Below are 24920 nucleotides of genomic sequence, written 5' to 3'. Positions count from 1 at the left end.
TGTAATGGTGATTTTGTTTTAAATCTTAATTATCTTAACAAGATAAAGTTCATGTTAAAATTTCTCCTTCACAAATTGTTACTATTTCAGATATTGTGTCAGAAGGTTATGTTGTTTGGTCAATTTATTAATGCTTTTGTTTTGCCACAATTTGAAAGATGGCTATTTATATGATGTTAGCCTTGAAATGACTGGAATTTATCCTAATCAAGCTATATACTGACCTGGTTAGCAGCAAAGTAATCTGATTTTAGTTTCACTGCATTTTAGCTTCCATGGTTTTGTTCCTTTCCTCCAATTATCTTACATATTTGATATTAATAAGCCAAGTTTGCATTACTGCAACCAGTTAAAATTTCAACTCTATTCGTGTTGCAGAATACCAACTCTGGACAAGCATCCCAGCATTGCTAGAATGATTTCAAAAGACGATAAATCCAAAAAGAGTTCCCAGAACCAGAATCCCAAACTCCTCAGTTTTTTTAGATGTTAATGAGGAAAATGTTACTAAATGTTACATATATCTTAACTGCTTGAAAGTAGTTGTTTGTTACTGCCTCTCTGGTCTGCAAAGAGAGCTGTTCAGCTGCTTCTTAATTTATGCCATAAATTGAGGGTCCTATAACAAAAAAATGATCACAATAAGGAAAATCTAGAACACTTTGCTGGTCAGATCTTTAGTTTATCATTAGGTTTGCAGGCTAAGTCTGGAATTGAGTCAGACCTTAAATATGTTGCATGATATGTGATTTGTATTACATTCCCTTTGATTGTGAGTAATATATACTCTTAATATTGGAATAGGGGGGATGTGCATGTTGAATATTTTATGGTAAGAAAAAGCTGGAGTTTCTTTTTCATCTGTTTTATGTTGTACACATTTTTGTGTACATCTTTGCACCTCTATTTTTTCAGCCATCATCATGCCAGCACACATTTATTGCTGCACCAAATATGTGTGTGTGAGTGTTACTCAAGTAAAAAATCAAAGCTGTTTTGATATGCAGTGTGTACAGTTTTAGCTTGAGCTTATTTTAAATAATTTTTGGAAAGGGCCTTTAAGCATAGTATGCATATGGGTTGAAAAATCTGTAAGGTTAGATAAAAGACTTTTGGCTTAGGCAGCAGGTTCTGGTCCTATAAAAATACTGTCTCAGAAAGAATTTACTCACCTATTGTTCTGCTTTTGTATAGACAATAGTGGAAGGTTATAAACTATCAAACATCTACATGTTCTGATATTGTCTGCCTCCACCTAACTATTTAATTGAATGTAATATGGTGGAAAAAAATCCAGTCAAATTAAAAGGAACACTTTATGTCAAGATTTGTAATCAACACAGTATCCAATATCAAAAGCTTTATTTATTTAGAATAATTTAGCCTGGAAAAGATCCTTAATATTTACTATGTGGTTTTTATTTTTTCTCTTGCCTACATTCATTGTAAGATTCACAGTGATGAATGTAATGCATCTACCTATAACTATATCCTGAATTTTATTACTGTATCTCTTAATCAAACTGATACTAAAGCCTTACACATAATTGCCTTTTTTAAAAAAGTTTCTGTCATACAAAGTTTACTACATACAAAGAACATTGCTTCAGTCTTAAAAGGATTGTCTTTCTGAATTGTTTTTCAAACTGAATTTAAGACTCCACTTAAGTTGTGCTGCATTTGTCAAATGTATTTTCTGCTCAATGTGACCTACCCAGGTTATCTGCATGTTATTATTGGCAACAATTCTTTAACCTGGTTTTGAAGTGTGATGTGCTCAACTTTCACTGCACTCCATTCACGTACATTTGATTCCCATGCAGATCAGGAGCACTAAGATCCTAAGATCCATGTTGTTTTGAAAATATAGAGAGAAAAATTCAGACTAAGTATTGCAGTGACAATATTTATGCTAGATACTCTGAATTTTCCTTAAAGAATTTTATCAGCAATGATTTTAAAACAAGTTAGCAAATTTACAACAGTATGAAACGAAGCTACTTGAAGCACAGAATATTACTTTTTTAAGAACTTCCAGAGTACTTTGAGACTTTGAGGTTGAATGCAGTGTTAGTTCTTGCTGTGTGTTACTCTGACAGAGAAAAGCAAATGCGAAAGATTAATTTAAATCTATTAGAAAAGCTGCAGATACAACCTTGATTGTAATACCACAATTGTTATGTACATCTTTTATTCTGTAGGACTGTTGGCAGGATGTGAGATATGAAAACATGAATAAACATCAGTTTGGCAAGATTTATCCGGTATCAATTAAAAGCCAGACCCCATGGATAAAAAAATTAATGCTTTTCGTAGTTAAAACATTTCACTTCAGTCATTTCATTTTTAATGTGGAACTATAACAAGCTTTATTGCAATTTTCTCCACACAGAACTGATCATTTTTTCCTTATGATTTTGAATCTCTTTTGGAGAACATGAATTCAAGAGTATGGGCATATGTGTGATACCTATGTGTGATACATATGTGTGATGCATTTTCAGGATAAAATCAAAGGAAACTAGAAAAATACAAATGTAGTACAAGTTACTTTTCCTGCTAAAAAAAAAATCAAATTCAGAGTGCTTGTGGAGTAACTTTAACTTTGATTTTTCAACCCCTGATGCAGTGGGAAAATGTGTTAATTAGCTTCTTGATTTCAAATGCAAAATCTCTGTAAACGTCATAATAAAGGCATTGTTGCTGCTTTACATAAATTTGAAAACTCAGAATGTCTTATGTGTCCACTGATTTTTTTTCTTTCTTACAGCTCTGCCAATATCTGCCGTGCTGAAATGTTTTAATTTTTGAACTTTCTTCCTTTTTATCTTTGTTTTCTCTGTTGCTGCTTTTTCTGTGACACAAGCCTTTCATTATAGTCACTCTTCTTTTTTCCTTCCCCACTTCTTTCTTTTCCTTTTTAAAGCCATGAGAAGCCGATCCATTGGTGAATGTGCTCTGCCATCGGCCTATATACGCAGTGCTAAAAGTGCTCCTGTTCTGATCCATACTTCCAAACCCTTCTTGCCTGATATTGTTCTCACTCCCCTTTCTGATGAGCTTTCAGGTAGTGCCACCTCTGCTAATTTCTGCACCCCCTTTATCACTTCTTTAAACCTTCTGCTTTCAAATTCTGCTAAACCATTAAATTTTTCAAAGTAAAAATACTTTGGGGATGGTGGGAGAGGGGAAGAGATTAAGAATTAATATTTTGAGTTTTGTAAGATACCATGCTATTTTACAATTCATTCTGGAACTGTTAGAAGTTAGTGCTGTGCCAATGTTTATCATAAAAGAGAAAATTTGAGAAATCTTTCCACTTTTCCAATTTATTGGTAAGCAGTAATACCATATCTGTCTACCAGAGAGTACAACTAATCTAAAATTTTTATTTTGGATGAGTGAGGGAGGGAAAGGAAGAAATTTTACTTTAATTTGCCATTTACATCTTTCTATGTAAATTTTTTTAATTCAGTGTCATAGATGTTGTGTGAACAATCATGATGATACATTTTAGCTCCCATGAAAAAAGAATATGGTATCATATAATATCCTTTAGAGTTTTCCTGTTTTTCATTACTATATAAAAACATGAAAAAAAAATCTGTAGTGTGGAATTCTCAAGTGTGATGTTTTGGTGTTATTTTCCAAATGATCAGTTTTGTAGGATTGTGGTTTCCGCAACATTGTTTGGTCCAGCAGGGTGGTTGGCTACAAGTTGGACAGTAGCTTACTTTAGATACTTTTCTTTGAACAAATAGATTCAACAACTAGAATTAATACAGACTTCTAAAATACATGTTTTCAGATAAAGTAATTTTTTCCAGATATTTCATAGGTATAAATTTGTAATGTGTTAAGGCTGACTATGCCTTTGTATCAATGAGTGTAAAAAAAATGAAGGCACAGTGGGAGGACTGTACATAGTCAAAATGGCATACAAATATAAGGACTTCATGACAGTAATATTTTTATGAAAGATTTTTTTTCTTTTCTGTCTCTCCTGCCTGTCTTTGTTACCCAAGAAGTACCAAGAACTGTATCTTCATAATTGTATTTTGTCATGTATCACGTGTCACAAAATTCTTGTTGTGAAACAGAAACTTGATGCCTTAGTATTCAGCCTGAAAACCTTATTGAAAAATCAAGAAAGTTCAAAGAACCCACTCTAGAGAGACCAAACTTTCACAATGAATAATTACAAAGTATTTGAATACAATTCTTGACACCACAAACAAATTTTTAAAAAATAAAAATTATATGTAATAAATAATAAAAGTATGAGTGCAAAGAGTATCTCTTCTGAGATACAGGTGATTATAACTTAGAAGATAGAGATTTTATAGGGATGATACGTAAACAACCTATTAGAGAATGTGTCCTACCTGGCCATAGTGTTGATGGAAATAGTCAGTGCTTAATGAAGACCTTAAGAACACCCACAGAAGGGTTATGAGCTTTCACAGTGAAATATTATTTCATCATATAATCACTGTTACTTAATTACCCTTTCTTGAACCAAGCAGAAGTGCTTTTGTAGTCAGTTTTATCATCCATGTTCCTGAAAAGTCCTGGCTTGCAAATTACTTCTAACGTGTCCCAGACCTACTGGTTCTCTTGCTATTATTCTTTATGTTGATAATCATCCAATCCAAAAACTGCATGACCAATGTAATGATAAAAGTAAAGTGACATTACAGGCCATTGCACTTCTAACATACAAAAAGTCCTAAGCCCTTCCTGGTTTTGATGTCTTCTCAAGCAAGTGAGTGTTGCAGCAGCTTCATGATGTGCCCAAGAATCTTGACCATTGCCAGAAAACTAAAAAGCTCTAGTGAAAAAAAGGAAGCTATTAGGGTGTTGATGGGGAAATAGCAGAGGAAGAGAAACACTGTCCACTGGATCAGAGTGCACTTTGCTCTTTTAATTTTCGCATTTTTAATTGTGCTCTCTTTCTTCTTCCCTTTTTATTTAAACATGAAGCTTTATCATTTTCTTGCCTTTTCTTCTTACATTAAATATATTATTTTCTGAAAGCCTTCTGTTTCCAGACGTACAACATGCTATTTGGGAAGGAATCAAATTGTTTCTGTTGTAAGTGTGTTCTAGGTAATGAATGATGTTTAGCTAGTTGTGACAGCTGTTCATCTTATTACAGGATTATATGAATATCCCTGTTATCCAAAATTACTTTACAATCCAATGCAACTTGAAGGAGATGACATTTCAAACTATTCCAGAATAATAGGCTGCCTAATATAAAGTTTTTGGAAGTAGTTTTCAGCTTCTCTTTAGCTATGAAACTCATCATTGAAAGGTGGAGCCAGTAAACACTGGTGAATCTGGGCAGGTAGTCTAACAGAAAGCGTTTATGACCAAGCTTTTACCTTATGTACTGTATATTCATTTTCAAGGGTAAGGCAGAAAACCTGATTACAATTTGAGACATAATTTGAAGGTCAATCAGTAGATTAATAAAATATATTGCAGAAGTTCAATATTGACATCCAGTCATCTAGCATCATAGAGGATGATTTTCCTAAGATTGTAATTCCTTCATGTAGTTTCGGTTATGCTGAATTTCTATGTGCAGAATATCTGCAACTTTTCAAGTAGTATCTGGAAAGTGGAAGTGATTTATGCTCTAAGGTGTTTAATTAATAAAGTGATTTGGTATAGTATATCTGTTGCAAATCTGCAATATTTCTAAAAAGACCTTTCCTTTAGCCTGTCAGAATCATAAGAAATTCAGTCTTACACATTTACAAGATAACTAGGGAAATGACCATTGATTTTGTAACCCTTGGGGATTTTCAGGTACAAGACCTGAAAAAAGTGTCAGTGAGATGTAGACAAGATTCCTAAAAGCAGTGGGCAAACTAATTAGTTGTGGGTGGGAGATTTTTCCTTATCTACTGGGACTAAAAGAGTTGAGTATTAATGTGAAAGGGAGATGCATATTATGCCTTTACAACCTTACTCCCAAATCTTTTAAGTAATCATTAAGATTAAATAGAAAGAAATCATAATTGTAATGTCAGCATGGCTGTAATTATTCTTTAATCCCAGAAACTCACAGAATGCCTATGTTCTCTTAAAAAAACCCCAACTATTGAAAGCTAAGAAGCAAAACATGGGTTTTTTCCTCCACTTCCCAAACAGTCTTTGCATGATGAAATACAAACCTGCCCCAGTGTTATACAGGGATCTTCTATTAGCACTCATGCTGTCTTGTCAGAATGTGGCTCTCCGTGAGTTTCTATTTTAGCATATCTCTCTCACACTTGATGCTGAAAAGCTGCCTTCTCTTTCTGCCTTCCAGCAGCAAAAGGAGAGGCAAGGTTGACTTAGGACAGTAGTGATTGTGTGGGATTGGCCAGAGGTGCCAACTACAATCTTTTTCTTACTGCACCGTATGGGGAATCAGGGCAGTGTTTCTCCTTAGGGTGCTCAGGGTCAGATACACAGGGTCAGCCTGCTGGCACACAAACTCCTTGGGAGTTTTAGGTGTTCCAGTCTGAGTGTACACCTGTGTGCAAGGGTGAGCCCTGGTTGTGAAGGAGCAGTTCATGTGGGTTTTTAAATATTGTCTGTGTTTTCAGTGCTGGTATCACAATAACATTTTTCATTTCCTTAGTTTCTTCCCGTTCTACAAAAAAGAAATCTCTATTGGTGCAAGCACATATTTGTTTGAAGATGTGTACTTGTATGTGCTTGTCATGAATATGTGAGCACCTAAAATTAATTTTGGATCAACATTGAAATGAATCTAGCTGAATTTATTTCAATGTGTGGAGCTGCTTTGTGTACATTGTGAGTTCTCTGTCCGATTATTTTTAACATCCTAGAAGGTCATGATCACTGCATGCATGCACAGCATGGAATTACTAGGCTGCTGCTTTAGATAAGGTTGAGTTTATAGTAGATTTGAAAAATGCATACTGAGGGCTCAAGATGAGATCACTGTATCACAGTTGCATGTATTAATCTCATATATATCATTGTGCATACTTTTGACTGAATCCTGTGGTCCCTTCTTTATAGCTGTAAGAAATAGCTTTAGACTACATTAGCATAACTTGTGTTAATCTCTGCCTAAGTCAGTAGGGAGTTTGAAATAACAGTTCCAATTAGAGAGAGACATGATTCATTTCAGAGGGTGTTAGTTCATGTAGTTAGTAATAAGTTGAACAAGAACAATGATGGGAAATTTGTTGCTTATCAAAGCTGAAGAGAGAAGGAACAATAGATTCTGCTGTATTTGATGATTTTTCAGTTAATGCTTGTTTTCTGACATAGCTTGGATGTCTGTTCTCTTTTTCCAATATAGATGTCTCAATTTCCTGTCTAATAGCTTCTTTACAGTTCAGTAAACTTGGTATGAGGTCAAACTGTTACTCTCAAATTTTAACTTCTTTGAGAAATTGAGCATGGAAATAACACTTTTTATCTTCTTGGAACACATGTTTAGTTAAGTGTAGACATATCTCATTCATCTGGTTTATATGCTTTGTTATGAAGGGGAATATAAGAAAATGCAGCTCCATCTCTAATATTCTCAGAAAAGTGTAAGCAGTTCAAAACAGGTTTTAAGGGGACTTTAGATTATCAATATTCAATATTACTGAAATATATAGAGATAAATTAACTAATAATATTAAATACTTAGTGATATTTTATATAATATTTAGTAATAATAGAAATATTTTTAAAATGTAATTACATACATAGTTACTTTATTTTAACTGTAACACATCAAAGTTAGGGGAGGGAAGGGGGCCTAAATTTTTTCTGTTATTGAATAAATTCACCATTGCAGTCCTGAAGTTAAATCATCTAGATAGAACAACAAGGTAAGTCTGTTTGTTGTGCCAAATAACTCTTGCTGGTACTCATTCAAGCTATTTACTGTTATGCCTGAATTTGAAAGCCTCTCTACAACTTTTTAAGTACTAGATAATAAAAAATTAATCTAGGGAATAGAGGATTCCATCAAAAAGAAACCAACAGAAAATTGAGTAAACTGGTTTTACCTTGCTCTTTTAGTACTTATCTCATAAAAGGACCGGAAGGGATAGCAGTTAGTTTACTCATCTGTAGAGGATATTTACTCTTGCCTACAGTGATAATTTGATAGTATATAGTATTCCTATAACATAGTAGGAAATCTGAAGAGATGCATGAAGGTTCTTTATTTTTGTGGATGATATGAAATGAGCTGAAGATACTTCTGTGCAATTCCTAGGTGATCCATGTTGGAACTGCAGGTTTCATTACAGTCAACTGATTTTTACTGACACTAACATATTAAGAGTCTCAACAGAAACAAGGAATCACTAATTTAAATGGTAATAACAAATTCTGATATTTTCATAAACAAAAGTGGGTTTACTCTAATGTTTGCTGTTGTGAGGCTGCAGGATGTTTTTTGGTATCAGAGTACTTAATTCTGCAATACTCATAAATGTTACATTGCTGGAGTGAAACTGGAAGAAGAGCAGGAGGTAAGCCTTCATTAGGTATTTAGTTTCATATTTTGAAGATGAGAGACAAAACATTCTTCTACGGGAAAAGGGTATATCTTTAAATTTTCTGTTGTGTATAGTCATCCTTTTTGTATAGGGCCAGCTCTTCCTTGTAATTTAAAAGCTTTATAGTCCTTAGATGTAAACTGTCAAAATACTTATAATTGTGTTATAGTATTCTTTTGGAAATCACGGTAATTTATATATATACACATATACATATATACATATTTTAATTAATGATTTGCCACTTCAACAGACAAATTTTCCAAAAAACATCCTTGTTATCTTTGGAATTGCCCAATTTTCTGAATATGTAAATTCCACAAAGGGAGTACTGCTGTTGAGCTAATTTGTATTCCAATAACCATTTCCTGAACAAGCTAGCTGGAATAATATTGGTTGAATTATTGAACTTATTGGCACAGCTCTAGCTTTAACTGTATTTCCAAATGTTCCATGACCTCACTGTTTGTTCTCATGCATGTTAACATTTAAAACTGTGTTCTGATGGTCTAACTCATTTATATTACATTCTGTACTGGATATTATGTCCGTGCGTTTTTAACACTCTAGTATTGGAAAAAGTGTTTGTGTTGTACCTAAGAAAACAAGGTTCTGATTTTTTCTGGCTTTTAAAGTCACATCATTAGGATGTAGTGGTAAATATATATTGTCTCTATATGTAAATTTTTGTGCATGTTACATATACTTTTTTCCTACAGACATTGATGATGCTCAAATTCTTCCACGTCCACCTCGAGTAAGACATTTTTCTCAGAGTGAGGATGCTCCAAGTGAAGTTTTTGGTGCATTGAATGAAGAACAGCCTCTGCCACGAAGCAGCAGCACCTCTGACATCCTGGAACCATTTGCAGTTGAACGAGCCAAAGGTGCAGTTCCTGTCATTGACAGTTCATCCCATCATGCTCCAAGCTTACAGAATTCCACTGAGACCTCTTCAATACATAGATCCACTGAAAGCCATATCACTGATACAAATAGCAGAGAGTCCTCCTTGGAAGTTGGGGATAGTATTTATGACCATCTTTGTCATTTAATAGGGCCGGTAGAATTTGCAAACACTGCCTTTGAACAAAGCCAGTATGTTGACCTTGAAGGTGAAGATGATCTCCTTTCCTCTCTGAGAGAATATCTTATTAAAGAAAAAGAAGAACTTTGCGGTAACTTTGAGATAGATAAATCTGAGACTTCTGCTCATGAAGTTGATACGTCAGTAAGTAGGAACGATAGATTACCACTGGACGGATTAGAAAATAGAGATCAAACTGCTCAATGCACAACTAGCAACACTGTTGCAGAAAGAGCCAATAACACAGAGCTGCTACTAGAACAAAACCCAAGTGGCTTTATAAGTAATATTGCCCCTACTCAAGTAGACTTTTTTACAAGAAATCAAGCACTCAATAAAGCCAGACAGTTAGATGTTGATAAACAATATGAAAGTGTGTTTGATCATGGGTCAAGTAGTCCTAGCAGCAAAGAAGGGAAGAGATATCTGTACAGGCAAGCAGCCGCTGAAACTGATGTAGATTTAGTTGTGGAAGCACCGGTAGCTGAAAAGCATAAAAGTGCCCCGTGTAATGAAAAAGCGACCAACTCGCGTATTGTCCATGCAAAGAAAATTCTTACTAAAGAATTGCCTCACATCACAGGCACAAGCAAACTGGCACCAGCTAAAAGAAGTATATCTGAAACTGTAACTCATAGGGCCAAAATCATGAAAATAACAACTAAAAAAAGAAACAGCGTTCATGTTACTTTTAGGCCATCTACAGAATCGGTTCAGTTTTACAATCCTCTTGAGAACAAAGAGGCTGCTTGGAAAGCAAGACTTCGTAAACTTGGTGGCTTCAGTAGTAGCAGTAGTGGTAGCAGCAACAGCAATACCAGTGCAAGCAGTAGCTCATCAGCTGCAACAGAGCTGGTTAGACCTGGAATATATAGGCATCTAGATGCAGTCAATACTGCTTCAGCTGGCAGCAAGCAAGTTAAGGAATCTGCAGAAACTCAAGCAGCTGTTTTGCAGAAAGAAGGTCTTGCCGTTAGTCAGTTCCAAGGTCGTAGTGCCTTTAGAGCACCAGGTCAGGAGTCGGCACAACAGCAGGGCTCCCTGGGTGGTGTTTATAAAACTGTTGTACATGCTCTTTCGAAGCCGAAGGCAAATGTTTCCCCACAGAGGCAGAACAGAATGCCAGCAGAGGCTCCACTGAGGGATCTGTACAGTCATGTAATGGGCTATTTTGGAAGGAAAGCTGCAGGTGAGCACTAACAGTGTGCAGAGCGCAAAAGGAGAAAGGCAGTACCAGTTTGGCTTAATGCAACTGAAGCAAGCTCTGATAAGCAATCAAAAGGCTTTGGGATGATCACTGCTTTCCCTGTTTGGTTATGCATGCGCCTATAGCCAGCTGATTTTTCTCCCAGCATAAGTTACATTTACATACTTTAAATTACTAATTTTTCTTTTTAGTTAATTATTTAAAATATTTAGTTGAACCTCTTTTCTGCTGAAGATCATCAGATTAGGGAAGAGGAAGAGACAGTAAATGACCTAATAAAGGATTAAGCCTTGAGACTTCTGAATTTTTATCTACATTGCAGAGCCTTCAAATTAAGCCTACTGAAGGATTGGCAATGCATATTTTATCAGAATGTGTTATTCCACTCTGAGTGTACTTTTTTTGCCAGAAGGACCTGGCTCCCAACCAACTAGGTTGAACTAATTTCTGGTTCATTTAGTGTGTTTTCTTCTTCCTCCTCATCCTCTTCCTCCTTTTCCTCCTCCAAAACAAAGCCAAAAAAGAGCCCCTCAAATTTACATTTCGAAGTAATTTTAGATAGTTTTTTAAAAATAGTCCAAAATAGCAATCTGCTGTTACTGGAATGATTTCATTACAACAGTTCTCTGAATCTAATCATAAGGTTTTGTTTGAGTCTGTTTCAAAACATGTCATAGGCCTTCCTATATTCATTCATCCAAATGGCTGCAATTAAATCTTGGCAACATCTTCCATTACTTTCTTTTTTTCTTGGAATCTTGGATGTTCGTGAAGGTCTTGTGATGGTCTTTCGCCTGCTAACTACGAGACCTCTGTGGACTGATCAAAAAAAGAAGGCTGTGACTCTAATATACATTGTCTTAGTGCACATAACCGTAAATGATCAATAAATTAACTTTCAGCAGTAATGCAGGTTTTCTTTTTTCCCCATTGTTATGCTGGCATGATTAACAGAGGATTCTGCAATGCATCCTGCATCAAGATGTTAATGCCACCTGAGGGCAGTCTCTGTAAGCACAGCACCTGAGAGTGGTACTGTCACAGGTCTCACAAAAATGATTTGCTGCTCTTCAGAAATTAGACTTCTGAACCAGACATATTTAGGAAGCATCAATTTTAGAAGTACCTGTTATTTAAAATCCAACATTTAACAGAAACTTATTGTTAGAATAAACTGCACTGTGGTCTCATGAAAAATGACACTGAGGGAAAAATTTGTATAAAGAGAACATGAACTGGAATAACTTCAAGATTTTAAAGGCTAGTATCATAAAGTCAGGTGTAACAGCCACACTAAATATGAACAGTATAGTTATATCAAAAAATATAACACTGATAAAGGAGTGAACTTCATTAATTGCTCATAACCATTGATCATGTAGAGTTAGAAGTTTCATTCCATGCACCAGCATGTAATTATATTGTGTAACATTTTGTTTGCACTATTCATACTAACTGTATACAGTGCCACATTGCCATTTGTCTTTTGTATGTATTACAACCTAGTTTACTTTTTTCCACTACATTGCTTTTCATTAGGAATGCAATGAAGAAGGAGCTTGAAGAAATCACATAATTTTTTTAGAATTTGTTACTTACTTGTGATATGGAGGAAGAACATATGCTTTATCCTTAAAACAAGCATTAACAACTTCGAGTAGTGCTTACCTATAAGCTTCCTGCTCTTAAAGGTGGAATTGGAAATCAACTAACCCCTGCTTAGTGGGAAGAAGAAGCCTTACTAATTCTGAGAGTAGAATCTGCTTTAAAAGAGGAACATTCTTAAAATGCATGTTTGGCAATTTTGATTTTTAAATTTCTGTTAACCAGCAGGTTTTTTCATTTGTTACATTTTGTTTTGAAAATGTCTTGGTGTGCTGTTTAGTATAAATGCTTGTTCATTTGCTTTTAGCTAATAGAGAGGACATGAGTCAAAAGCTGCACCCTATTGATAGTGATATTGGCAGTAGCAATACAAATGTTCCTGACCTCATGGACGAATTTATAGCTGAGAGACTCCGCAGTGGTAATGCACTGGTAAGCCTTTAAACTTGCTACACTTCAATACTTAAGTCTCCGTGTATGTGTGAACTTGTCAATGACATGATAAATCAGTTCACTGAAATGTATTTCTGTGGCTCTGATGAATCAGAATTAAGAATATTGCTTAATTATTTCTTGCCTTTGGCATAGATTCTTGCCATTTTATAGAATTTGTGTTTTCATATCTATTAAATCTTCATCATGGAAGCAATGCAGAAGTCACTGTCAGATGAATAGTCTCATTGTATTAAACAGCCTTAATTGCACCTGCAAAGATGCCTGCCTGTACATGGACACTTTCAGAATACTAGTTTAAATGTACATTTGCTGTCCTGCAGCATGGTATGTAATTAAGTAACATGCTGTAGTTCAGTACTGTTCTCTACAGGCGTAGTCAGTGCAACAGACTACAAAACTATGTGAATATATATTTTTTTCCTTTTTTTAAATTTCACTTCCAAGTATTGAAAAATTTCTCATAAATAGTGCTCTTCTAATAAAAACAACTTTCCATTTGCCTTCTTCTTATACTTTTCCAAAAGCATCATGTTGTTTGGAATGGCATTCATAATCTGAAGTTTAAATCAATTTAAAATTAAGAATTTCTGGTTACTGTTGAATGCTTACAACTGATTTGAAGAGATAAGTGATTATTAAGTAGTAACAAAAGGGAAAATACTAAAAAAAGTTGCAAATTAAGAACAGAATGGGTAACAATTTAAAGATAGTGTTTCAAAATTATTTAGTTCCTTTTGCTTTAAAGTTTTCAAGGTGATTTGAAGACATGCTTCTGTAAGACATACTCCTATAGAAAATTGTCATTAGAGAAGTTGGTGATAATAAGGGACAGAAGAAGATTCTTCAAAGTTATTAAAATTGTTTATTTATCATCATATTTTATAAATGGCAAGAAAGGATCTACAGAGTTTGTCCATATGTGTCCTTTTTTTCTCTTTTGTAATGAACACATGTTTATGAAACTTGATTGTTGGCACAAAGTATTCTTGTTAGTAAGGCTTGAGTTACACAACAAAATGCTAACTTGTAGTCTACAAAAACGTAACTTAGTCTGAAAATTAATAAACAGGAAATCATCACAACTGGTTCCAGAAGAGAGAAAGGGAGAGATTACTCTTTTTTTGGAGAATTGATACTTTCCTCAGGTAGCAGAAAAGAGCTGAGAGAAAGTTTGAGTAAATACGGAGACTACCACAACTACTGCTCATTTTTTTCAATTAGCACACAACAGACATGCCTCCTTAAAACAGTACCAACTTACTAAGGTTAGTTTTAGATTGCTTTATCTATTGAATACTAAAACCATATCATGAAAAGCTCATTAGTCTGAAATTAGTAGTAGAGTAGTAAAAGAACGCAGAACTGACTGGGCCTGATATAAAAGGGAGGCATCTTTAGTCTCATAATGCATACACATTTCAAGGCGTTTCATAAAATGGCATTTCTACTTTGATATCTCTTCCCTCTCAAGCAAACAGTGCCCTCTGTGGAAACAAAAGCCTTAAAGAAAGACTTCAAATAGACCACCACCTTACTTAAAAATGAGCAAATTTGCATGCCTTACTTGTTATGTGTGGTCCTTTGTGTTCCAAACCAGTACTGAAGTAGTGTTTTAATCATAAGAAGATCAATGCATTAATTAGTCAATTAATTTGCTCCTTCTATAAATTAAGTTTTTGATTATAGTATGGTGGCCTATAGGCCATTGGGTCTGAAACCAAGGTTAACAAGTTTTTCAAGTTATTTAGATGTAATATACTTTTTAACTATTTATCTCTCTCACGTCTTACCTACCATGTAGTCCATGCTACTCTAAGTCCTAGACTTTTACAATGTGCATCCAAAAATTCACTGTGCAAATAAAATTTGTATTTATGAAATTCTGTGACTGCATGGGTTCTCATTTGAGGGTTTGAAAAGTCTTGGTATTTAGAATGATGGCAATTTCTGGTTTAGGTACTTAAGAACTGTTTGTTACATTCTGATTTCACCAAACGTGGGATTGCTTTTTCCATTTTATGTAAATAAGCCATCCAAGTTTGCAAGATAATTTATGTATCTTCAATGTTTAGAATGTGACAAGAAGAGGAAGCAGCCCTGGCAGCCTGGAAGTTCCTAAGGACCTTCCTGATATATTGAACAAGCAGAACCAAATGCGTCCCGTGGATGACCCAGGCGTGCCTTCCGAGTGGACGTCGCCTGCCAGCGCGGGCAGCAGCGACCTCATCAGCTCCGACAGCCACTCCGACTCCTTCAGTGCCTTCCAGTATGAGAGCCGCAAATTTGAAAGCAAGTACATTTTTCCAAAAGTAATAGCACTTTTGGTTAATGTAGTGCAAATTTCCTTTGTTTCATCTGTTGTTTTATTTTTTTCCCCAGCAGTTTTCTGTCGAGAGAGATTATTTTGGTTTTCCATTGAAATCATTAGCAAGTTAATGGAACAAGGAGGGTTCTTACAAGAGGCTCAAAACAAAAGAGCACTGGAGTACTACTATGCAAAGAGGAGAACATAATTGAACAGAAGTTAGAAAGAAATATTGTCATCTCTGTGGAGCGTATCTATCTGTTTTGCACAAAATATAAAAATTAAAGCTTATTTATCTTGGAAATTATTTTAATTCTTTTGGAAGTGATTACATAAAAGTTGAAGAAAGGCTTAAGATATTTTTACAGTGGTCTTTATGTAGCTGTAGATTAATCAAGATATTAAGTGTAATATCATGGTACAATTAGTGTGCTTTGTTAAAATCAGTGTGCTTTGTTTAATAACATAATGCTTTTTATTAATTTTATTTATCTATTCCCACTCTTGTTTAACGGAAGGGGTCATTATGGCCACTAGGAATTATGACATCATGTGTTATATAAGATAAAAATAATATTTACATAGTAGAATTTTTGGAAGAAATTACAATTTTTATATATTTCTCCATTATGCAAATAGTCATGGCATTTGAACCTACATTTTGGCCTGACAGTTTTTTCATTAATGTTGAGGATAACATTTGTTTGTGTCATTTGCTGTAAACTTTTTAGTTTGAAGGTAGTGCTTTCACAACAAACTTGAATATTTCTTTCAGTTTGTAAATTTTACAAATAAATTCCTTAATGTATGATTACATTATTTTTGTGTTATTCAGATGTAGATGCACTTACAACAACTAAGCAGAATACAGATGTTCAACAAGAATGTCTTCTGCAGACATCAAGTCATGGATTTATGACAGGAAGGAGAATATTCATAATAGTCAATACTTTCTGCTGTTGTATTTTATTTAAATTTTGCAACAGGGTGCTAGTAGCCTAGAAGATGCATATTCAAGGTTTCTGTTTAGTTTGGCAGTCCTGGGCCTCTGGGGTTTTTTCATATTAGTGGTATTTTTATGCTGTAAGTTAATGCAGTGCTTTTCTCATACAGATTTCAGCTTTGGCACTGAGGCAGGGACGCCAGCTTCTACTGACGTTGATGCAATTTCAGGACAGCAACAAAGTGCTGAGGAACAAGAAGTGGCCAGTCTAACTACACTCCACATAGATTCAGAAACAAGTAGTCTCAATCAGCAACCATTGTCTGCTGAAGCTGCAACTATTACTGGTAAAGTAGATTTTTAAAAAAAAGTATTTATTTCAGAAATTTTTCACCCATCCTGAAGAATGCATCTTCCAGCTTCTGCCAAGAATCTATATTCTATTTAAGATTATTCCCTTATTTCAATTATTTTTGATTGCTATTGAAAAGTAATATGTGAAATAACATAAGTGGAACACCTTTGTCTGACTTAGTTATCCATGGTCCTAAATGTATTTTAACCCTTCATGAGAAAATCTATACAATTACCAAGGAGAAACTCTTACATCATAATGTATGCTAGATCTCTTACAAATGTCCTTCTATTACTGGTAGTTAAATAATTAATTTCATGAATTGTTTTTGCTTTGGAAGATTTTCGCAGTGCTCCTTCAAACCAGTGTATCATATTGAAGTATCTTGGGATTCTTTTATATGCATCCGTCCTAATATCTCTTTATATTGTGAAACTCTTTATGTTGTGAAACTGAGAGGTTTTATTATGCAAAATGTTACTTATTTGGCCATGTAACATCACTTTGCATTTGTATAACTGAAAAGTGATGCAGTTAACCAAAATTGAATAGACTCCTGTGTGAAAGAGAGAATGCTTCTCTATGAGGATGATCTGAAAGAATGATCTCTTACCAGATTTTGTACATGAGGAGTAAAGATGCCCATAGTCATTTTCATACTCCTTCTTTCATAGCTGTTATATGCTACCATTCCTGTTACAACCCTAGTTGTAACAAGCAACAAGTTGCAACAGTTATCTATATTTCTATGAAAGCTTATACCTACATATTGTGTCTTGTTCTCTGTTAGAAATCAAACTCTGCATTTTCAGAGATATGGAAAGACATCTTTACTTCCTCTGCCATAACTTTTTAAAAGTGGCCTTCTGCTAATGGTATTAGCTTTCATGGACATTGTTGTTCAGCTTGTTCCACAGTGTTCAGCTTGACTTGTGTTCTCTTAATTTTTCTATTTGCTGTGTGCTTGTTGAAAGTCCTTGCTGTAGATCTGTTCTTTTTCTGTTTGTTTGTATGTTTTTATATGTTAATAACTTCATTACTGTTTGATATTTTTGTCCAAGTGTGCACTATAATTGAATTGAGAAGATTGCAATTAGTGACTGAGTTGTCTATTGAGAGATTCTGTGGTTAACTCTTCTTGCTTGAACCACTGTTTTAGAGAGGTTGGGTTTCCTGAGGAAACAATACTTGTGCGATTGTTTCGTCTATCTGATTGTTCCATGCACTCAACAATATGGCAGCCTATTGTCTAATTTTTGCTAAATTGACATATAAGAAAACAAAAGGATGTTATTTTCTTTGATGTTTTATGAAAGATAGGCAGTTATCTAGTGAAAATTGCATGTATGCAGACTCTCATGATGGAAGCTGCAATGTGAATTTCACTATATTAGATGCCAGCAAATCAATGCAGAAACTCAATCTCAAAACACACTTATGATAAACAACTTTTCAGTGGTTCTGCTGATCAGAAAACTATTCTTCCTAAATCTGAAGGGTTTTGGAAGGATAATTTGGTTTTGATATATGGGCATTACATCATATTCTAAGTAAATGATAAATGTGACTATTGTCTGCTGTTTACTAGTCCTAGAACAAGTTGTACCTGTGGAAGTCTCAGTCAAGGTTGGATCCGCGTATGCTGGAGTATCTTTTAATGACAGACTCCTGTAGTTCTGCAAATTTTCCATAATTGTTTCTGTCCATTCTCTTCCATCATGTGAAGATCTCTTTCCCTCTTTCCTCTGCTCCCTGCCTTCCTGCCTGCTCTTTCCATCTCATTCACTTTCTTTCCCTCTCTATCCCACTCTCACTCTATTTCTCTCATCCTCATGACTTTTTCTTGCTCCTTTTCTGAACTGCTTTCATCTGTCCCCAGCTAATGAGCAGGATGGAAATGAAGTAAGAAAATACTTCTTTGAACATCTTTGAAGGGTGTATTTTAGTTTATCTTTGTAAGCATGTGGAAAACTGTTGGTCAGTAGCAAGTCGCACAAGACAGCAGTCTGTGTGGGAAGCAGTAGTGTCCCTCTATCCTGCATAGAGGTTTTGATTGAAATTGATAGTAAAAGCTTCATTGTCTTAGCCATTTAAAGGAGATAGAGACCTTTGCAGATTAACAGCATAATAAAGATTGTTTTCTGCAATTTCTATTCTGACAACAGCGATAACATTTTCTGTCAAGTTCTTTAAACAATTTGTTCTGTTTATAAGAAAGAACACTTCTCTCAAATGAGAAATGTTCTTCAATTATGCTCACGATAATTTGGGAAAATTACTATTTAAAAGACTATTTTTCAACTGCTGTCCCTAAAGTTCATTTTATCACTAATACTGAACTTTACACATAATATTTTTGTGTCCCTGTTACATTCATCTAACAATTAAAATTAATAGGAATTCTTTTCCTATTAATTTCACATGTGCTGATGTGTAGAAAAGTTTTGTGAATATTTCATTCTCTTTTTGTCTGTCATGTGACTGTTCTGGCTAAACTCAGCTATTTATAAGGATCTTTAGACAAATTCAGGATGTAAAACATAAGATAGTACAGAAGAAAAATACAACTACTTACTCCTTCTCCAGAGATCACACAGTGGAGACCACATAATTGTCTAGAGAGGTTGCTCAGAGACTTATCACAGAAAAATGCCTTTGTAGCACTGTCATTCAGATACTTGTTATTTCCTGTTTTACAGGAAATAACACCCCTCTATCTATACAGGACTTTCCCATCCTATGGATTTTCTCAGTTCAATCAGTAGATAAACACTGAAGATTATCAGTTACTGATTTTTTATTTATATATTAACTTGCATGGCTTTATCACCCTGGAAAAACATTTGTTCCAGGAAAATTTTTGCTTAAACGTTCTGCTAGAGAGAAATTCAGGTGAGGGAAATGTGATGAGAAATTTAGCTGGTTCGAAACATTGAAAGTGCTGCAAAACAACCACATGTGGAATTATGTGGACCGAAAATAGAGGTCTGCTAATCCACTTACCTGTCTCATTTTGATGTTCATCTTTCAGTTTTTCTGCATGTAGTTCATTTTCTTTCAGAACACCACTCACAGGGAGATCTGCTTACTGTTTTAGATCTTTTCTTGACCCAATTTGATACATAAAAGCAGCTCAGTTTTCTGTTAATGCTGTATTTAGACAACATTTCATAGCTCAAGAAAATAGAAAAGGCTTTTAAGGTAACTGTTAAAAATTACATTTGCAGGCTCTGAAAGTGCTTCTCCAATCCAATCTGCTCTTGGATCCCGATCACAGACACCCTCTCCTGCCACTCTGCATGCAGATCATATTGAGCAGAAGGATCTGCAGCTGGATGAGAAGCTCCACCACTCTGTTTTACAGACGCCAGATGACCTAGGCAATATCTGGAATAGAAAATACAAACTTGTTCTTTCTTTCTTTTTTCTTTCTAATGCAATGTAGTGAAGTAGCTGATATCACATGAGTTGTAAACAGTCCTGTACAAGGCTATTTCATCTACACTTCAAAAATATTTAATTACAGTGATTGCTTTTAAAAGTAAACAAAAACCTTTTGCATTTTAACCTGCATTTCATTGGAATTTTTGGTGGTGGATTAATAGTCCACATATTAAAATTGTTCTTTTAGTTGCTGAGAATTGTGGCAGCTTAATCTAGCATGTGGCCAAGCCATGGACTGTTTTATCATTGATGTACAAATAATAAGACATAATTTTATAATCTTATCATTTTTCCTTACAAGTTTAGTTCATTTCCCTTTCATATCTAAACCAATTTGTAATTATGTCAGCTATCTTAGCTGTGGAATTCTGAGATACATTTTCTTTGAAATGTAATGTGAATATTTCTCCCGCATTTGGTCTTATGGAAACAAAAGAGTGTCTGCTATGTATTTCAGACCCTCTTTCTTTAAGTAGCCTACTAATGGACAGAAAGATCATTTTGCATTGTACTTCAAAATCTACAGCCTAGAAACCAATAGCGTCTCTACCACAGTGACCCAGAAGTTCAAAAGAAGAGTCTATGTGATTAGGCTGAATTCAGATTTAATTTTGATTTGGTATGCCTGTGGGGGCTACAAGATTTTCAGAAGATCCCAATGAATTATCCACCTGAGGGGCTGGAAAGAAGATTCTGAATGCCTGCTGCTCTCAAGCTGGCTCATTATCTAGTATTTTGTGGCTGTTTAGGTAGCTAAGCGTGGCCTGAGTAGACTTGAGCCATCATAATCTACTGAGGGTTTCTTTATATGGACAGTCTAGATAAATCATCTTCCACCTAAAAAAGAATGTTTTTTCATATAGCACTGGTGTGTGGAAAGAGCTAGGTGTGTGTTAAGACTGTGGTGCTGAGTTTATGAATGTTGCCTCTCCACTCATGCAAATTAACTGTTTAAAGGACAATAGCTAGAGACAAGTTTAGTCACTTTTCTCTTTGACTTGCAATAACATGCTTTCCTAGTAGTTTCTGAAATAAATAGTCTTTATATATTATTAGGATAAATGTAAAGATGAAAGATAATTTTTCTTGAAAGCAGCCAGGTGGGGTTCTGGAGATTCATTGACTTCAAGGAATGTAAGAAAATACTTACAAGAGGAGTGGCCTTACTAGGTCTGTCAGATCTGTATTAGAGCTCCAGCAGTGACCTTAAAGGTTATTTCATGAAAGAGTGTAAGAAATAGGACAGTTCTTCCTCTACAGAGTTTATAACAGACAAAGCTTAACATACACAGTTGAGGTGGCTGACTGGGTAAAAAATAGCTTATTCTGAAAGCCTGATCATTCCATTTTATGAGGAGTGTGTGTTTGATAGTTGTATCAGAACTTTTCTGGAGAGGTAGATCTCACTATACTTTTTTCCTTCCAATACAGAAACTAGTGAATTCCCCTCAGAATGTTGCAGTGTGATGGCTGGGGGAACACTTACAGGATGGCACGCAGATGTTGCTACTGTGATGTGGAGGAGGATGCTAGGAATTCTGGGAGATGTCAACTGCATAATGGATCCAGAGATTCATGCCCAGGTTTTTGATTATCTGTGTGAACTGTGGCAGAATCTGGCCAAGGTAAAAGAACTGAACTGTTTTCAACAACCCGACCTGTTTGGGTAGGATTTTCAAAGAGAAAAAAATAACACCTTATATATGTCCCTGAAATAATTCTCTTTTTGTTTTGTTTTTAATAATTGCAGATAAGAGACAATCTTGGTATTTCAACAGACAACCTAACTTCACCATCTCCCCCAGTTTTAATTCCACCACTGAGAATTCTAACACCATGGCTCTTCAAGGTAAATTTGAGCAATAAACTGTGAAACAGAAATAAATGTAGAAGAGTGTTTAATGTAATTTTTTAATTTATGAATAATAAATATTGTTCTAAAACTGTAGGCAACAATGCTGACTGATAAATACAAACAAGGAAAGCTACATGCTTATAAGCTTATTTGTAAGACAATGAAACGAAGACAAGATGTTTCTCCAAACAGGGATTTTTTAACTCATTTCTACAATATCATGCACTGTGGACTTCTTCATGTTGATCAAGTAAGTTCATTATGAAATTCAAAATAATATAAATGTTATGACTGACTCTTCTCAAAATTACTCAGTGTATTTTCATCTGAGTAATTTAACTTTGTTTTGGAAATTAGTGCTGTGACTGATATTTTTTCGAAAAAGAAAACTTTGATAAATGATCCTCATGTTCTTGGTTGTATTCAGAAATGCTTTTTTTGTAGTCCATTTCAAGCAAATATGAGGGCAGAAAAGATACTCTCTCATTTTTTATTGATTGTATGTTACAGATTGAAGTATGCAAGAAAGAGAAGGAAGCAGATCTCTCTAAAGTCTACTGTTCTTCTTACTTGCTCCCTGATGCAACAATTTAGCTAGTAAATTGTGCTCACTACATTGGAGGACTTTGTTTCTACAGCAAGTATAGGAGCCAGCAAACTGAGATGTACTGAGTGTATCTAATCAGTGGGAGTAGACCTTTTTTATAGGTTTTGATATTAAGAAGTCTGAAAATATTATATGACTTAAATACTTTTTAAACATTTACAGAAGTGTAAAAAATTTGGGTTTGTGAACATTTTTGAGGAATGATTATAGGCATGGGCAGACCAAAGGTTCAAACAACCCTGTTTTCTTTAACTGGGAAGGATAGAATTAGTCCAAAATTATTCCACAGATGACTATGGATAGGACAGACCTCCAGTTTCTGTTCTGTAACAACCATTAATGCTGCTTTTCTTGCTGCATTGAAGATCCTCCTATGACATGCTGCTATTTAGTTGGATATTACTACGAGTAGAGAATTATTCAAAAGAGAAAGGGGGAGGGGTGTCTATCTGTAGACTTGGGATTTTTTTTTACAATTAAAGCATTTTATACTTTTTTCCAAGTAGTTTTGAAAAAAATTGCAACATGTACAATGATTTTTGAAAGTGCCTCACTAAGTCTACAAGAACATAATATGCTGTGCTGATTAACTACATACCGAAAATGCTACAAAACACTTTATTATCTTCCTTCAAATTTTGCTTCCATATGGGTATATGCAAGAGGTTTTTAAAATACCTTTAAATACCTTTTTTAAAGTTACAGTCAGGCAATACTTGATGGAGAGGATTAAGCAGTTGTTAAGGTATAATAGCTGGTTATCTTTCTATATCTTTTCTATACCTATTCAAATGAATGGTTAATCAGTTACAGAACTCTTAAAAGCTGACTGTAAATGAATAGATGAACTGTTATCCGAGCTTAAATTGATCTATAAAGTATACCAAGTTTACTTACATTAATATGAGTATACTTAAGGATTTTATCTTTTTGTGCTACTCTTCTCTCATTAATGAGTGTCCTACTGGCCACAATGAGTTTTCTTTCTCACATTTTTACTTTCTACTTTTGATAAATACCTACCTTTTTTCTTTCATTTTTCATTTGATTCGTGTTGATACTCTTCCTTTTTTCCCTTTTCCTTCTGCGAGGATATTGTCAATACAATCATCAAGCACTGCTCTCCTCAGTTCTTTTCACTTGGTTTGCCTGGTGCTACCATGCTTATTATGGATTTCATTGTAGCAGCAGGAAGAGTGGCTGCTTCTTCTTTCCTCAATGTAAGTATTCATCAGTTAATTCTCATTTACGGGTGACAAAGAATTTGAGAGAATACTGAGCAGTATATTTTTCTTTGACTAGGGTGGTAAATTGATCCCAGAATTCAATGTAGTGTTTATCAAATACAGATAATGTTAATGATTTATTCCAGAGCACTACACATGCCTCTCAGAAAATATGTGAGGAATGCAAAAATTACTGTTGAAGCAGAGAATCTTATTTTAAAGTTACAAAAATTGTGACTGCCATTTTTCTGTGCTTGAAGATGTTTTAAAGTAAATGTCTATTTTTACCATTATTTCATTTTTAAAATGTACTTATTTCCCCATATCTCTGCTATGAAATGACTGTTATGATCAGGCTTGAGAACTCAAATGTGCTAGTGTTTGCAATATTTGGATTTTTTTGCACACTTCTGATTTTGTTACTCAGGCAAGTTCAGCCTTATATAGTAATACTATGTGATAACCTAGGTGCTGTTGGCTGTGCACACTGTACTCTCTCAAATCCCCCATAGTCTTCTCCAACTCTCTGTGAAATTTGACTTTTTCTCCCATCAATCCCTCTCTAACCAGTTACAAAATCCAGTCTCCCTCAAGGTACTTATCTGAAGCCTCTGTCAGCTTCTTACACTGTAGCCTTTCTTGTTCAGCAATGCCTCATGTCACTTTTAGTAGTTTTCCACATCCTGGTCAATTAGCTGAACCTAGGACCTGAGCCCAGTTAGCAGCTCAGTCATTTGTCTGTAATCCTAACAATCCTTCTGCCTCCTTTTTACTGTCTTGGAAAACGAGGGCAGGGGTGTGCAAGAGTAAAAATCCAAGGAGCTGAGGTCTCTGTTTATTCAGCTTTGCAGGAGCTCAGAATTTCCAGGAGAAAGGAAATGGCTATATACAATTTCAGCCATCATTCTCTTTTAAGGAAGCTAAAAATGTCAGCTTTCTGATTGCAGTAAGAATATATATTTCTCCCCCCCCCCCCCTTTTTTTTTCAGGCACCAAGAGTTGAAGCACAAGTTCTTTTAGGATCTCTAGTCTGTTTTCCCAATTTATATCGTGAACTACCAGCTCTTCACCCAAATATTCCTGACATTGCTGTGTCTCATTTTACAGATGTTAAGGTAGGAATTTTAAAAATATTTGGCTAGTATTCTATTAAACAAATGCATGCCTAATATTGTGCTTTAGCAGACAATATTAAGATTTTAAGATCCTAGAATTTTTTGAAAGTAATTTCAAATAGATCATAAGACTCAAGATCCTTTAAGGTGTTGTCAAACTTTATACTTCTAAACATACATTATA

At 34.8% G+C, this 24920-nt stretch overlaps 1 protein-coding gene across 3 annotated transcripts in view; it reads left to right on the top strand.

The window, feature by feature from the left end:
• RALGAPA1 (Ral GTPase activating protein catalytic subunit alpha 1) overlaps window positions 1-24920 on the top strand; it is a 129697-nt gene that overhangs the window by 36449 nt on the left and 68328 nt on the right. The window contains exons 17-27 of one of the 3 annotated variants that reach the window (XM_058807875.1): window positions 2927-3067; window positions 9251-9418; window positions 12738-12862; window positions 14959-15175; window positions 16305-16481; window positions 19717-19869; window positions 21365-21558; window positions 21684-21782; window positions 21883-22038; window positions 23487-23615; window positions 24611-24736. In XM_058807875.1, the coding sequence (XP_058663858.1) occupies window positions 2927-3067; window positions 9251-9418; window positions 12738-12862; window positions 14959-15175; window positions 16305-16481; window positions 19717-19869; window positions 21365-21558; window positions 21684-21782; window positions 21883-22038; window positions 23487-23615; window positions 24611-24736 (1685 nt within the window). Of the gene's footprint in view, window positions 1-2926; window positions 3068-9250; window positions 10808-12737; window positions 12863-14958; window positions 15176-16304; window positions 16482-19716; window positions 19870-21364; window positions 21559-21683; window positions 21783-21882; window positions 22039-23486; window positions 23616-24610; window positions 24737-24920 lie in introns of all 3 variants that reach the window. The other 2 variants (XM_058807874.1, XM_058807876.1) reach the window with 2 other exon arrangements.

Source organism: Ammospiza caudacuta, chromosome 6 (assembly GCF_027887145.1).
Source record: "Ammospiza caudacuta isolate bAmmCau1 chromosome 6, bAmmCau1.pri, whole genome shotgun sequence".
NCBI lineage: Eukaryota > Metazoa > Chordata > Aves > Passeriformes > Passerellidae > Ammospiza > Ammospiza caudacuta.
The sequence above is the reverse complement of the archived record's forward strand: the minus strand, read 5'-3'. Positions and strand labels throughout refer to the sequence as shown.